Raw genomic sequence first — 17,504 nt, 5'->3', positions numbered from 1 at the left:
TCCAAATTCATTGTGTACAATGAATATTCATTTAATCAATGCCTAAAATAACTCATCAATGCGTCTAACTCATTACGCAAATAATTAGTTTATTTACTAATATGTGCAGTAAACATATCTGGACATGAGAGCCAATTTGTCTTAACTCCATTTTTTGTGAATGAGTAAAATACAAATTTGATATTTATGTCGCATATTCCGTCTGGGCCATATTGCTTTCTAATCGTTGTTTATTGCGGTTTAATAGGAAACCACAGTCGATTAAGTCTTAAATCCCTTTTATGAGCCAAAAAATCTTAAAATAGTATTTTTACTGCACTATCACATTTAGCTTCCAAAAATGTGATAGAACAGTAAAAATAGTTTTTAACCTGACATACTTTCATCCCAGCGGGCACGGGTACGTTCATTGCACGTACAAAAGACGTCCGGACGGAACGCACAATTTCAGTTCAATTTTGCCTCAGATTGGAAATACTGAATGACGTACAAATTTGAATGTACAATGTACGTCCAAATTAGAACGTACACTGTACATTCAAATTCAAATTCAGACGTACTCTTCACGCTCAAATTATAGTCGAGAATTTTTCAAATTAGACTTAAATTGCTATTACAAATTAAACTTTAAAAAGTTAATTTCGAGTAAATTCGACTTAAAATGCCATATAAATAGTCAGGTATGCGAAAATTTTTAAATCAATTTTGAAAATTCAGTATTGTTCTAGGTGACAATTACAAAACTTTCCACTTCAAAACATCATCATCGACATCATTTTGTCTAAAACATCAATAAAACTAAAAACGAAAGCAACTCATTAAGAATAATTGAGATTTATTATTAAAATAAATCTTGATCTTCTGCTTTACAGCCGCGTCCACCGCCATCTTTTCTATCTGGTGCGCACTTCAACACATTACCAATCGCCTGGTGCACCTCATTTAGTGTATACTTCGGCATACTTTCTACAATGACACAAAAATTTATCAGCTATAAACTATATACTTTTTTTGAAAGCAAGAACAAAATAACTTGGCTAATAGTTTTAATATTCTATATGTAAGATTGATATCTGATTTCCTTGATTCACTAGAAACCGTCTGTGTTAAATATATTTTATTTAATTCAAGTCGTGCAATATAATTTTGCAGAAAATTAAACACTTTTTTAAAATAAAAACGTAAAAAAATCTTTTAAAAATATCTTTTAACAGAAAATAATATACCCACAATCACTCTGATTACGTTTGTTTTCTTAAAGGCTTTTTTGTTTTTACCCTCCATGTTGTAACTGGCCATCAACTTGTTAGTCATGAGTCTAAAATATGTATAAAAAATCGTTTTCTGTATAAAAAATTGTTTTCACATTTTAATACTATAGGATAATTACTAAGTACTTTCATAAACTTGCAGAGAAAATGTAAATAGCAGCATATTGTCTATGGATAATAAAGTTTTTTTTTTGACAAACTTACTTTAAAAGTATCGCTTTGACATTTGCATGGCATGACTTGCCGCCAACCATTGTTAACCGTCTTTTCTAAAATCAATGATTTTATAGTGTGTGTGTGTAAACCTCCTCCGACGGTAGAACCCCCTCTGTCTTGGGGAGGTGAAATTATATATATATATATATATATATATATATATATATATATATATATATATATATATATATATATATGTATATGTATATATATATACATATATATATAAACTAATAAAAAACACTTATGTAACTTTATCTTGGACTTGAAGTTTCAGGATTCCTCGCTATTCATAATGCTTCCTGAAGTAGCTTCAAGAAGTGGAGTGGAAGTTTGTGGTTTTTACACCTCTCGAAAGTATATTTTTATTAGTAAATACAAGGTTGTGACTGTGATAATAAACTTGCTGAGTAAACCATTAATGATAAAAAAGGTATTAATACATTTATTATTAAAAAATACATTAATACATTTACTTACTAAAAGTTGACATTTTGCTACATCAGAAAGTTCTTCATCAAACCGCTCAAACTCCTCCAAATTATCAAACTGCTGCACATGGTATAAAGAATGTTCAGGTTCATAATGTGTTCCAATCTTGCATTGCTCTTCAAGTATTTGTGAGTAAATGAAGTACTTTGTATTGGAATTCTAAAATTTTCGATTATTATTTTATAAATTTAAATTTTTTACAAAACGTACCTAATATTGATAGATAATTAAGATAAATATTGGGGTAAATAGGCAAATAATACACCAAAAATTTTTAATTTCTCTTAATATAAATCTTCATAGTAAAACTAAATACAATACAACTTAATGGTAGAAAAAGTGAATGAGTAACTTGTGTAATAAAAATATTAAAAATAAATAATTTTACTGGCTTCAGGAAGAGGAAATCTAGACATTGAAGTTTTAGTATTTTGAGCTGCATTTACTGGTGGCATCATAACTTGGCTGGTTTGGCTGGCTTGGCTGGCTTGGCTGGCTTGGCTGGCTTGGCTGGCTTGGCTGGCTTGGCTGGCTTGGCTGGCTTGGCTGGCTTGGCTGGCTTGGCTGGCTTGGCTGGCTTGGCTGGCTTGGCTGGCTTGGCTGGCTTGGCTGGCTTGGCTGGCTTGGCTGGCTTGGCTGGCTTGGCTGGCTTGGCTGGCTTGGCTGGCTTGGCTGGCTTGGCTGGCTTGGCTGGCTTGGCTGGCTTGGCTGGCTTGGCTGGCTTGGCTGGCTTGGCTGGCTTGGCTGGCTTGGCTGGCTTGGCTGGCTTGGCTGGCTTGGCTGGCTTGGCTGGCTTGGCTGGCTTGGCTGGCTTGGCTGGCTTGGCTGGCTTGGCTGGCTTGGCTGGCTTGGCTGGCTTGGCTGGCTTGGCTGGCTTGGCTGGCTTGGCTGGCTTGGCTGGCTTGGCTGGCTTGGCTGGCTTGGCTGGCTTGGCTGGCTTGGCTGGCTTGGCTGGCTTGGCTGGCTTGGCTGGCTTGGCTGGCTTGGCTGGCTTGGCTGGCTTGGCTGGCTTGGCTGGCTTGGCTGGCTTGGCTGGCTTGGCTGGCTTGGCTGGCTTGGCTGGCTTGGCTGGCTTGGCTGGCTTGGCTGGCTTGGCTGGCTTGGCTGGCTTGGCTGGCTTGGCTGGCTTGGCTGGCTTGGCTGGCTTGGCTGGCTTGGCTGGCTTGGCTGGCTTGGCTGGCTTGGCTGGCTTGGCTTGATGACTGGTTTACTAAATCTGAAGATGTTGGTTGGGACAACTGTCTTACTAGGATTTTAGATTTTACTGAAGATGATAATTGGGATTGGCAGGTTGATTTTAGAGCAGGTGACAAAAAGGTAAAACAACTTTTAGAAGAAGTAGGTATTATTGACTGTGACTGTGTTGAAGATTTTGAACCATATAATTTTGAAATTGGCTGTTTAAAACATGACTCAAGTTCTGGAATAGCAAGAGATCCTACTGAAGGATTTTGTAAAGAAGAAACACTGTAAGGAGATCGCGACCTAGCTCTGACAAACATGGGCTTTTCAGGACATACAGCTAAATAAAAGTTATGTTCAGTATATATATATATAAACTGTTTTAAAGATGTGACTTTATCAAACTTATTTATAAAAGTACTGTAGTTAATTGAAATAAATGGCAGTTTAAACTTAAAAGTGTATTATAAGTTATAAGTTATCATACAATAAATATTTAAAACATATCTCAATACAAAACATATCTCAAGAATAGTAAATCATATACCAATAGAATAAAACAAACAAAAAAAACATACGTATTTTATGTATCTTTTGATTTTTAGTTCCTTTTTTATTTTCATGGGTCAATTGACCAAATTCAATCTTGTTAGAAGCTTCAGATTCCTCACTGGTAAAATCAAACCCTTCACACACTGCTTTATCATCTAAACATATATAATTTTAAATGAATATGTAACAGTAAGTAAAGGTTGAAAAAAAGTAGAAACTTGAGACTTGTATGAAGAGTTCTTTAGTCTAAACTGGATTTGGAATAATTAACTGCTAATAACGAGTTAGTGAAAAGTTTTGCAATACTTACTATGACGACACTTCTCCTTAAGAAGGGGAAAGCAAAACCAATCGTTCTGTGGTATTGCCTGTTGCTTACAAGCTTTTAAAACATTTATACCATTAGGCCACCTCACAAACTGATTTTCATTTACGGATCCTTCAATCCACACTGAAGGGATTGTCAGCTCTTCTTCTACTGATCCCTCTAGCCAAACTGCTCGGCACCATGACATTTTAACTGTACTATAATAAAAACTATTGTATTTACTATAAGTAAAATAAAGTATATATAATATTTAAATATAGTACTTACTATAATAATATTTAAATATAGTACTTACTATAATAATATTTATAATATTTAAATATAGTACTTACTATAACAATATTTATAATATTTAAATATAGTACTTACTATAATAATATTTATAATATTTAAATATAGTACTTACTATAATAATAACTATAGTATAACTATATGATATTAACTCCTGTAGTTTAAACTGTGGCAGTTAACAGCAGCAATTAGTAATAATAGCGGTTTTGTCTGTGTGTATTTATATATAACATCTTTGATCCCATATGGGTTATAAAAAGTGCTTATCTAATTGAGCAAAAAATAAAAAAATTCATTTTAATTATCTAGAAAAAAAAAAAAAAAAAATCGTCTGCTTTGTGTAAACTTGCTGAATACGTTTTTGAGTCCTTTTTATATTCAGTTGGTAAAAAAAAACTTATTTCCATTTCGACAATTTTTTGACAAAAAAAATAAGATAAGTAAAACTTAAACAATTAACTTCTTTGATTTAAAGAAGTCTCTACTATATATATATATATATATATATATATATATATATATATATATATATATATATATATATATATTGAATTGGCATTACTTTAAGTTTCAATGATTTACAACTTTTTTCTAAAACAATACTTTGTAATTTTTAAGTAATAAAAACTGAACATATAAAAAATATATTAAACCTACTGCTAACTGTTTATTATAAAAGTTAACAAACCTTAATTTTCAAAAAGAAGAATTTTGAATAAAAAGAAAAACAAAATTAAATGATTATATCAAAAACAAGTCATGGTTTCAATTTCTCATCATAATGTAGTAATGGAAATATTGATAAGCCTCTTTTTTCTTCTAAACAAACACACTTTCTTTGAAAATCAGCAACACTTAGTGTTCTCTGGACAACTTTATTAAAGTTTATAGTTCGAAATATTGATATACTAAATTGCATTGATGGAGCTGGAGTGTCAAAAACATTGTCTAAATATTTAGTGCTGAGAACATTACACTGAAATGTACCATCACTATTCTTAACCTTTACAAATGCAATAGAAGAGTTACGCAGCAAAAAACACCTATCTTTTCTGTTAGCTGAGATTTTAGTCTCTAAAGTTTTTGTGGGTAACCCTCCAAAAAAATGTTTATACTCAGATAACCGTTTTGATACTTGAGCGACTGGATTGGAAGAATTAAGTATGCTCTTTTTGATTTTTTGAAGAAAGTTTTCAAAAGGAAAACATGATATTCTGTTGAGAGAACAAAAATTATTACGACAATCATCAACTAAGTGCAAAAGATTATGGACATTATAAACTGTAAATGTGTTACCATATATATACTTGGCTTGATACACAAAATACTTTAGCAAATCACATGCATAATCTAAATATGTAACACGCTTATCGTCATCATCTTGTAACAATATGTTCATAGCAATACTTAGGGTTAAAAAATGTTCATATGACTCCTTTGAGACAACACCTCTCAATGCAATTGGGCCAGTATATAATAAAAAATTGTCTGAACTCTGTTGCTTTCCATCTATCTAATTCTTTTAAACTTCGAGGTTGTCTAGCAAACTCACTTGGCATACATCCACTAAAAGAAATTAGTACTTGAGATACCTCTGAAATTTGAGCAGCAGATATTTTTGCACATGGTTCTTTTTTCAGGTAATTCAACATGCGACGCATTAGACCTAAACACACAAGATGCATGTAGTCTAGTGCAAAAGAATTAATGCAATCAATTCCAATTCTAATTAAAGGAGACCTATCTTGCTGATGATTACCACAATAGCCAAACTGTTCAAAAGTATTTTTTTCTCGTAATTGAAAGTCTTCTTCTTCATTAAAAACAACTCGTCCTTCATGCGTTCCATGAATGATACACCTTTCACATGAATTATAACCTCCATGATGAATTACGCATTTTAAAAAGGCCCTAGATGGTGCATCACAAATGAAAGATTTAATTTCTACACTTAGGTGGTGCCCATTAAACACAATGCCATTCTGTCTTAACTGATTCCATTCACTGACAAAATCTGACAAGTAATCATTAATATTGTTCGGTTTATGATCACCACAAAAAATAGCAATGATAAATATGTCAGAGTTATCAAAACATGCAAGTATCGGCCAAATCTGCCTACTTGATGATTTAAAAAGTGGGATTCCGTCTATATTTATTGATAATTTTATAACATTACTAACACAATTCTTATCGTTGAGGACACTTTTAATTCCATTACATAATCCATAATATGCATAATCACCACCACATTTTTGCTCTTTTGGTATTTTTCTCGGTGTTTTCAAGAGAGTTCGTGCATCTTTAGGAAGAGAAGAATCATTTTCACGAAGGATAGATAAAAGTTCATTTACGGATGACCGAGTCCAACGATTTCTTGTCGCACATTGAGCCAACTTTTTATTTAATAGTGAGATTTCGCCCACATCAGAATAATCATCATCAGAATAATCATCACTACAGTAAAGGTCTGTAATTTCACCTTCAGATTCACTACTGGTGTTCGGATAATATTCATCAGTTAAGTAATCGTCAGATAAAAAAATATCGTCTGTTACATTATTCGACGATTCGTCGTCACTATTTATGGAATTTATTGGACTTAATGAAAAATCAACATCAGCATTTTCTTTTACAGTTGTTTCGTCATCACTTGATAAATCTAAAAGAGTGTTTACTTTTTTATTAATACCTTTCCATTTTTTCACACACGATGCCATTTTTAAAATTTATAAATTACTGAACCCTGATTGTACGCCACACTACTCAAATAAAAATGAAAGGAAAATGGTTCTTAAACCATGATTACAGTAGACGATAATGACAAAATTTATCATGTGTACGGCTAAGCTTATATAAATATATATAGTATAGTTGCTATTTTGGTAAAAAAAAAAAAATCTCTTGTTAAGGTTTATTTTCAGTACAAAGACGGACGGACAAGTATTGGACGTACATTGTACGTACAATGAACGTGCTTGTGCCCGCTGGGATGTCTGTTAACCAAGCTGACCGCACCCGGGTCTTGTTAAGTCTGTTCAACAGACCATTTTTCTATTGTGGCCTCTTTGTTGCAATAGTTTTTGGTAAACGGTAATTTGCTACCATTTACTAAAAATTCCTTTTGTTACTCGAAATTTAATTCTCTTAAATATTTTGACACTAATAAAGGACCTCCCTTCCCCGTTTTTGCTTTAATGGTGGCCAGGAGAATAGTTATTTTTATTAAGAGAAATCAAGTTTTTGATGAAGACCTTTTACCAAAATAATAAAATATAAAACAATGATTTCCATGTAAAAGAGTTTTTCTTTTTAATATATATAAAAATTTAGTATATATAAGAATTTAACATATATAAGAATTTTTTCTTTCCTCAAAAGTGTTGCAAATGCAAACTAAGCTAATTAATTAGTTAAACAACTTATAAAATTTAAATAACTCGATATTTGACAAATGCGCAAAACTACCATATTCATGTTTTTAAAGGTTTTTAGTTGCGACCCCCCGTTTAAAAGGGTCCCCTAAATTAGGTACAACAAATTATTAGAGATAAAATAGAGAAAATTTTAAAATAATTGAACTAATTGCATATATTTATATCATTTTAACTGACAAAAGTTTACAATAAAAAGAAATCAGCGTCAATCGTAAATCTTAAAGAAAAAAAAAAAAAAGGAATTATGATACCATAATTACACACAAAAAAAAAAACACCACATAAAAACTGAAAATCAATTTACCTATTTATAGTAACCTATTTTCAAATAACAGTTCATTTTAAACATGAAAATGTAACTATAAAATCTGTTTCGAAGTACAAAAGGATTAACAATTCTAAAAAAAAAAAAAAAAAAAAAAATCAAATTAAGATATAAATTGCATTTTTGGCATAATGATGCCTTGGCTTTTAGTAAATGAACAAAAGCAGTAAGTTCTAATAATGAAACTACCTATTATTCATTTTTAACAATAGACACCAACGTGAAGGTAAACCAAGTAGTCTATCAACACAAAACAGCACAACAATAACACATAACAATTGAATATTTACACCCTCGATCCTAAAATCCAGCGAAAATAACAAACCAAATTAAAATATGAAAGGGAAAATTAGAAAACCAATTTAAAGTTAACTATATATTTATCTTTTTACTCAACATATAACTACATAAAAGTATATTTGTTTTTACGTTCAATATTAGTTATTCAATTACTTCAAATTTAGGACATTAAAACACCCTAGATTTAAAGATCACGGTTGCATACTCTCTCATACACATTACGCTAAACATTAACAGACATTATTATGTGTTTCCAGAATAATTAAAAAAGGCTAGACAACACCTAGCTCTAAAGCAGTAACACCGCCTGGCACTAAATGCTGCCAAGTCACACCTCTGCTATAAGTACACCGCTTGGCTGGCAAGATTATTAATCTTGCTCAACATAATGCCAAGTCACACCACTTTGAAAACATGGAAACAACATAATTTAAACATATATACGACTATAAACAAATATGGTGGTATATAACACATATAAACACATTTTATAACAATATTAAATGACAGATATATTTATCAAAAACTATGAAAAAAAATATTAAAATAATAAATAAAGTTATACATACAAAATATGCTCACAACCTACAAACAGTAAATTTTCGAAATGAAAATCTAAAGAGTATAAATTAAGAACATTGGAAAATATAACATTATTTGTGTAACACTTTTCACCTACCACACCTTGAATGAGATGTTTATCAATTTTGAAAAACAAACTATTAAATGCTCTAGTTCTTGAACATGCAACATATAGTTGACCATGAGAGAAACACGGATTTTTGAGATATACCCCAACTCTATCAAATGTTTGACCTTGACTTTTGTTAATTGTCATTGAATAAGCCAATCTGACAGGAAACTGACGACGTTTTAGAACAAAAGGTAAATTAGAATCTGATGGAGCCAATTGAATTCGAGGAACAAAAACCCGTTTACCACCAGAAACACCTGTCAAAACCTCTGCATCAATATAATTATTTTGAAGAGCACAAACCTTCATTCGAGTACCATTGCATAACCCAGCTTTGAGATCTAAATTTCTAAGTAGCATAATTACACAACCAATTTTCAATTTTAAACAATGAGGTGGCATACCTGAAGGAGTTAAGCTGTTCAAAAACTCAACAGGAAAGTTATTTCTTTCATTAGGGTCATCAGTATCAATTTGATCAGCACTTAAATAAATTTTGACCTCACCCGGCAGACATTCAAGCACTTCTTCATTGATTGATAATGAATCAAAATTGGTTGGTGTTAAAATCACACGTTTAGAATAATCATTTTGATCAGCATCTCCAAAAATCTTTTCAACAATCGATTCATTTTCTCTAATAATGCACTGATTTGGTATTTCAATGCATCCTTTAAAAGGATCCTCTTCTTTGACAGGTATTGTTCCATTCCCAAGTTTTAATAGCCATTGGGAAAATTCACCTTCCCCATCTTGTACTCTCATATTTTCAGTTAATGCAAACTTCTGCACCCATTGCCAATGCAAAGAACATTTTATACACGATTCCACTATTTAAGCTGGTTGTCCTCTTTTCACAACAGGCAGAATTTGCCTAAAGTCACCACCAAAAAGAATGATTTTTCCTCCGAACGGATGGTTGTTGTTGCAAATATCTTTTAACAACCTATCAATTGCATTTAACGCATGTTTAGGTATCATGGATGTTTCATCAAGCAAAAACAAACTAACTTGTCTCAAAAAATCCCCGTGCATAGAGTTAGGAGTTACATTACATGTGCTATTATCTAATATTGGAACAGGAAGTTTGAATAAGCCATGCAATGTAGATCCATTCGAAAGAAGAGTTGCTGCTATGCCAGTCCATGCAGCTGTGGCAGATTTAAAGCCCCTACTTATGGTTTCAGCAATCAAATAATTATAAGTAAAGGTTTTTCCACTACCAGCTGGTCCATCCATGAAAAACAATCTAGAATGTTGATTTTCTACACTTGGTTGCTCATTCAGTGCAGCAAGAATAGCATTACATACATTTAATTGATTGAAATTAAGCAACAGTCTCATTCGATTGGCTTCGTCAATAGATTGTTGAACATTTTCATTAAAATTTTCTAGATTTAAGCCTATAAACTCATCAATAACAGGCAGATTGTAATCAGCCAGCGTTTTACCACTTTGATTAATAATCTTCTCAATTTGATGAAGAGTAGCTTGTTCAGCTATTAGAAGTGGGACTGAGCGGTGAATGAAATCTTCCATCATAAAAGCTTTGTATGGATTCCAGAGATGTAAAGGATTGTCAGGTTCACAAAAGGTCAAAATAACTGAAAACAACTGTCTAATTTGCTTTGGCATATGTGTTAAAACCGCCTCAGAAAGAGTATTCTGCCATTCAGTGTCATCTTGCAACAGACCTTTCAAAACACATGCTTCACGAAACGTTTCAAGGACAATTCCATTAACAGTACGCACATCCTCCCAAGATGTTGCTCCTTTTACTTGCAAAAGTAACAGTCTAAGAGAAAACAATTCTCCAGTTGGATTAACTTTATACATTCTTACTATCACCTTATCACCACCCCTTTGTCTAATCTTCCATTTACAATGTTTATCATCAAATACAAAGTGATAAGGAATGTCTACATACAAATAGCAATGCGCTCTTTCATTTTCAGTATTTAACTTAAACCATGCTGTTAGGTGCGTATCACGTTGAGCTACACGATCTAAAGCCATTTGTTCTGCTCCTTCTTTAAAATACACTAACTGATTTTCAGGTAGATGAACTTTAAGGCGTATAATAGTGTGTGACATTTGACAGATTGGATACTCAAAAATTCGCCACAATGCTTTAGGTGCACTAACATAACGACAATCTAAAAAAGTGTTTACTTCATCATGATTAATTGTTCACTTATTAAAATATTGGCACAGTCGTGACCCTTGTATATGTATTTGTACAAATATTTAACAGCCTTAACAGACATGCAAGCTTCAACATTAATGTGAGCTTGATATTTCTTTGATAACCATGGATTGTAAGGTACCACCCAGCGGTTATCTACATTGTTACCTTTAATATTTATAACCAAACCATTATCACGACGTCTATATCGCGGATAACCATTATGAACTGCTACTGTGTTAGCATTAAATTCTTTAGGATAGTTTTTGCTGCACACCCCATCTTTCATGCAGGGAGAATTTGGATTCAGTATGCCACATGGACCGTGAATCATGCAAATTTTAACAACGTCATAAAGGTCTCAATTAACAATCGGATCTGGAATTTCTGCAGATATCAAATTATTGATATCATGCGCTGTTTCAAGCTTACCATCATTTGCAAAGTGAAAAAAAATATGAACATGTGGCAAACCACGCTTTTGAAACTCAATAACCTGAACATGTGTTGCAACTTTCCATAATACACCGTTCTTAAAAATGCATTGAGAAGGTTATTTAATTTAAGTTTAAATACTCGAATAACAAAGTCAGGTCTATCATTTGCTGTCTGACCTGGATATAAATTTTCAGTTATCTCGCGCCATTTTGGGTTGCAAGTGAAAGTAATAAAAAGATCTGGTTTACCATACTTTTTAATTATAGCCATAGCATCTTCAAAGTTTTCTTTTAAAGGTCTAGGACTTCCTACATAAGTTGATGGCAAAACTACAACACGCCCTGGTCTAACATTATGATCATTTCCGAGGTTGTTTACATGGTCGTGTAAGACATCATACTGCTCGCTTCTCAGTTTGTTTTGGTTATTTCAGATGAAAGCAAGGCGCTGGCCTTCAATTTTAACATACGCATCAACAGCATATTGCTGAAACAGTTTTTTGCCATAAAAGAGTGAAGAAAAAAATTGCCTAACTGAAAGTTTATAATTGTAATACTGAGATAATGTAACATGATTTCTAACCAATGTAGCACGCTCAGGGTTGTGAACCAATTGATTATGCCAACCAGCATCACCCCTCGGAAAAAATAGAGGATAAACCATAGGATCTAAGTTGGCAGACAAACTTGATATAGTTTTAAGAGGATGACCTCTTGGGTAAATAACAACTTCCCTGGAAGCAGGTGGTGCACCATCTTCACCAACAAATACAACTGCAACTTCGTTATGTGAAGGGAGATTATAGCGACGTCTATCTTGCCCTTCAAGTAAAGACATTTTTACAACTGACACTGAGCGCCCTTCTAGAGCTGCTTGACGAACTTCTTCATCTTCCACTTCAGCCATGTTTTTAAATGCAAGAGCAAATGGGTTCTCTTCACTAATAATAGTTTGCAATCGCAACATTAAATCATTTAAGCAAAGATCATTACCACGTTGTCGCATTCTAAAACTTACTGCTGCAAGTGGATCATAGATGTATAGTTGACAATATGTTGGCAGAACATCTTGATTTGGTCTTAGATTACCTATACGATGAAAAACTTGACCACATATTCTAAAAAATGGCGGCCCATGGTTCATGGGTTGAACTACATTAGCTTCAAATGAAGCAAAAGAAAGACAGGCATTATAATTTCTAATATATTTTAAAAAATTCAGATTGGCATTTCTATCTGCATAGTTTCCTTTAAATAAATCTTCTAAATCTTGTGGAAATGATGAAGGTTGCGACAAAACTACCTTTCCATTATTGCAACATAAAAAATGTGTTTCATCAGGAAATTTCTTGGCACCACAATGCTGACAAACATAATTCATTTCTCCTAAATAATTATAATCTGGAATAGTATTGCTTCTTGCTATACAATACATTCTTTCGTATCTAGCAGCATTTCTAGCATTTTGTCGATAATTAATTTCATCTCGCCTAAGTCTATCTCTTTCATTTCTGCGACGATTATTTTCAATTCGCCTAATTAAGCTCTCCTCATTTGGGTTTGAATTATTTGCTGCTTGCCGAGCAGCATTTCTAGCATTTTGTCGATTATTAATTTCATCTCGCCTGAGCCTATCTCTTTCATTTCTGCGACAATTAACTTGCCTATTAACATTTCCATTTTCTAAACTAATATCTGCTTCTAGCCTAATATCATCCATTTAAACTTCACTTTCAAATGAAAGTTATACGAATCAGAAAAGAAACGAATCCTGAAGATCGCGATCTTTCCTATATAATTTCCTTTCTACTCTAAATAGCACACGCAAATAATTTTTAAATATAACAGACTGTCATTTAAATTAAAGTATACAATAATCTTATGACTATAAAAATATATATATATATATATCAGCTAGGAGATGTTTGAAAAAAATTAGCTTAGCAAATAATTTAAAAAATTATTAAAAACATGCAATTCTAATAATTAACATACTGCCAAAAAAGAAAAATTAAAAAAAAAACGTTATAAACCCTTTTTTGCAAACTTAACATTATTTCTTCAAAAAAAAATTATTAGCTAAGATTATTTAAAAATTCACTAAACTTTACAATATTTTGTTCTTCTATACTACGTAAATACATCATCTTATAAATCTAAAACAAAAAATGTAAAAAAAGTTAACAAGAAAAACATTACATACAAAAAATGAAAATCAATATACCTTATAGAGAAAAGCTGTAATGATTTACCAAAGAAGAAGTTCTAAAATATTATTATTTTATGTTAACTTTTACAAAATTATTCATGCTGGAACATCATGATTCCAGAATATTTATAGCAAAATCATGTAGTAAACAGCGCTAAAGACAAAAAATCAAATTGAGATAAATCAAATTGTATATATGGCAAAATAATTTGTATTGACTTTTACATTATTGATTTTTAATAAAACTACCTATCCATTTTTAACAATAGACTCCAACATGAAGATAAGCCAAATGTCTACTAACTCAAAAGATAACAAAAAAACATCACAGCAACAGCACACAACAATAGCACACACCATAAGTTAATATAATATATGTAGATAATAACTTAAGTAAGTTAACATTCATATAAAACAAAACATAAGTAACAACATTACGCAAAATGTTATTAAAATACATTATTATGTATTTTTAGAATAATCTTTAATAATAAAGGCTTGAAAACAGCTAGACCTAAAGCAGTAACAGTTTGACACTAAACACCATCGTGTAACCCTCTGTTAAAAGTACATCACTTGGCTGGCTAAGTTGACAAATATTGCTCTACACGTTTACCAAGTAACAGCACTTTGAAAACACGGAAACAACATAATATAAACATATGTACCAACTATAAACACAATAAATATGTTTAAATATGTATATAAGGTTAAATATATATACCTCATATACATATTTTGACACATTTTTAAAACAATCATATAACACATATCAACACATACACAAACAATAAAAAAACACTTTACATTACTGTAAAAACACATTGATAAAACAGCTAAAGTGTGCAAATAAATAAAAAAATAAATAAATTTTAAAAATGATGCCAGAAAATTTAAAAAGATACAAAATATATATTTACAAACAATACTCTTTACCTTCTTTTTTTTTTCATAAGAACTGTAATCCTCACAACAAAATTTAACCTTTACATACAGTAACATGTGACATGCCATGTCAGTGTTGGCACAAAATTTTCATTTACTTTTCTAAATTTTCTAAAAAAGAACAATAATAGTTAATAGAATCACAGAAATTTCAAAGTAGTAATGATTTCAAAGTAGTAATAACCATTTTATGGAAATAGCATTAGTATAACTTTAAATAACATCCATACCCTTATTTTCCTTCTAAAAAATAAAATATCAAAAATAAAACTGCTAAAAGAAAAGCTAAAATAAACAAAATACAAACGATTTAAAGGATTAAAATCCTTTCTACTTTTTCTGATAAAAATTTAAATCCTTTCTACTTTATCTAATAAAAATGTATATATAACTATTTTATATACTTACTTCAACTATAATATGATCTTAACGATTATCATTTATCTTAATATGATTCTTTATGTAATATATCTAAACTAATAATTAAATTCCGAAAGGAAAAAAGTTTCAACTCGCTCAAGAGATCTTTTTCTGATTGCCGCGTGCTTTTAGAGAACGCGCTTTTTTAAAGCCTAGTAACTAATGACGAAACGACGTTAAACATTAAACGTTAAACGTTCTGTGCTAATTATATTAAGATAATAAAAAAAAACAAAATATATGAAAAAAAAGCATTAACCCAAATGATAAAGAACTTCCAAAAGAAATTTTATTAACATATTCATTTATTGATTCTGCTAAATATAATTTAAAAAGCAATAAAAAAATCTTCGAAGAAAAAGAAATAACAAATGAATACGAAGTAAAAGTTTTAAAAGATTTTCTTAGAACAAATAAAATTGAAACTTCACATAATGCAGAAATATTAAATTATATTTTTAATAAAATGTTTGAATATAACAAAAAAATAGAAGATATGTGGCCCATATACAGTAAAATAGATTCTATATCTACTGAATCATATTCGAAAAGTGTTATAAACAAAAAAAATTGGTATTCCATTTTAATTTTGGAGTACTCATTTAATAATAATATGATAATATTAAAAATAAGAATAATGTAATATTTGAAGTGTTTGAAAAAATACATGATAAAGATAATAATAAAGTTGGATTCCAATGCGATTTTATGGAAATATTTCATAGTATTTCAATAAAATCGCATAAAAATGAATATACTCTAGACTTGAAATGAACAATCTTTTCAATAATCACACCCTTCTCAAGTTTGAACTTGCCATTAAACTTTTAAACATCCAGTCTTAATACCATTACGATTCTAAACTCATTCGTATCAAATCTAGTTTCAACATCTGGAGCAATATCTCAGTAAAAAGTTTTAAATTTCTATTTCATATATTAAACTGTCTGTGTTTGTTTACAATAATTCTTCTTTATCTGCATATTTATGTTGATATAACAATAATAAAAGTCATACCTTGTAAATTCTTGCTATAATGAATACTCATACCTGAAATTACTGGTTTGTTAAATACCAACTTTGCATTTTTCAAATGTATACTTACTCGATTTTTATCAATGGTATTTCAGTATTTGGACCGCTGGTTTATTTGCTTTAAGTTCGTTAATAGCTGACCTGATATCAAATCTAGGTCGTGTATTTTCCACATATGGGTATACCCATTAGCTTACAAAAATCCTCTTCAAAATCAATATCAGCCTTTTTCTTAGGTCAGCATTTAACATTGCTTAATATGGTTTTAATTAAGTTTTCTTCTCTAAATATGTGCAATTATCATACCATATTTCACAAATAGTTTTAGACAAATTTATTGTTTAGCTCAGGTACTAGCTTATTAGCATTACCTATTTGTATTCTTTCAGAAGCTAGAGAGCAGTCATTATGTAAATCATGCAATTATTATGGATATTCTAAATCTACTTCTTAGAAACAAACATGATTTTCCCATGAATTAAGTTTATCTTCTGTCATCCACTCATAACCATCTAAGGTAGATGATAACGTGTTGCACATTTTCATAAATTTAGATATTGATAGGGCTTAAAAATTTTTGCAAGAGATTTAAAACTACTTTTAAAAAAAATTCATAACGCTCTTTGAAAGGCTTATAAATTTTTCTTCCTTGCAAGGAACACACTTAATAAGACATTTGATTTTTTATGAATAAATGATTGTCAAATCCTGTATTGTGAAAGGCGACTGGAATTAATTTTAGTAACGTTAAACCTAGGTTGCCAGAGTTGTCAGCTGCTCCCCTATACTTTCCAGTATAGTGTAAAAGGTCTCTTACCTTTCTATCTTTTTCGGAAAAGTTATCCAAACATATCGTAATCTTTGTTTCACTTTCAAAGTCTTTCTTATTATCTTTACCAATTATAATAGTTCTTTTTTTTTTTTAATGTTACACTTGATTTTAATATCATGCTCCATCATTTCCACAAACTTTTGTGCAACATCTTAATAATCTATTGTTGCATTATATGTAGTAGGTTTGCCTTTTTGTTTTTCATATTATGTAACAGAAGTAGACGCCATCATCAAAATACTTTATGTAATAACATAACCTAAAAGGAACATGTTTTTGAAATTGTTTCGTGTAACTTTATAATGGATTAGAAATCAGCTTATACATAAAAAGGTGCTCTTGTCATCGTTTTA

The 17,504-nt window shown here is 31.0% G+C and overlaps 1 protein-coding gene and 1 pseudogene across 2 annotated transcripts; both read right to left on the bottom strand.

The window, feature by feature from the left end:
* Positions 1 to 798: 798 nt before the first annotated feature.
* On the bottom strand, positions 799 to 4,228 carry LOC149887736 (uncharacterized; annotated as a pseudogene). The gene is made up of 8 exons (XR_016452936.1): positions 4,024 to 4,228; positions 3,740 to 3,868; positions 3,216 to 3,501; positions 2,368 to 2,489; positions 1,968 to 2,138; positions 1,476 to 1,540; positions 1,227 to 1,318; positions 799 to 966 (listed from the first exon to the last, which is right to left on the bottom strand). The product of XR_016452936.1 is annotated as an uncharacterized LOC149887736 (transcript).
* A 7,625-nt stretch (positions 4,229 to 11,853) lies between these two features.
* Positions 11,854 to 13,522, bottom strand: LOC149887735 (uncharacterized). Its single transcript, XM_090087451.1, has one exon. The coding sequence runs from the start codon at positions 13,428 to 13,430 to the stop codon at positions 12,141 to 12,143; it is 1,290 nt and encodes a 429-aa protein (XP_089943577.1). The 5' UTR covers positions 13,431 to 13,522; the 3' UTR covers positions 11,854 to 12,140.
* Positions 13,523 to 17,504: the final 3,982 nt, after the last annotated feature.

The sequence above is a fragment of the Hydra viridissima genome, unplaced genomic scaffold, assembly GCF_058129835.1.
Source record: "Hydra viridissima isolate aposymbiotic clone 2 unplaced genomic scaffold, HvirCarnegie_v1 scaffold_5, whole genome shotgun sequence".
NCBI lineage: Eukaryota > Metazoa > Cnidaria > Hydrozoa > Anthoathecata > Hydridae > Hydra > Hydra viridissima.
This window is presented reverse-complemented; position numbering and strand designations above follow the sequence as displayed.

Bases quoted from the DNA above. Each gene is read 5' to 3' on its own strand.
- LOC149887735 (XM_090087451.1), bottom strand. From the start codon at position 13,430: ATGGATGATATTAGGCTAGAAGCAGATATTAGTTTAGAAAATGGAAAT.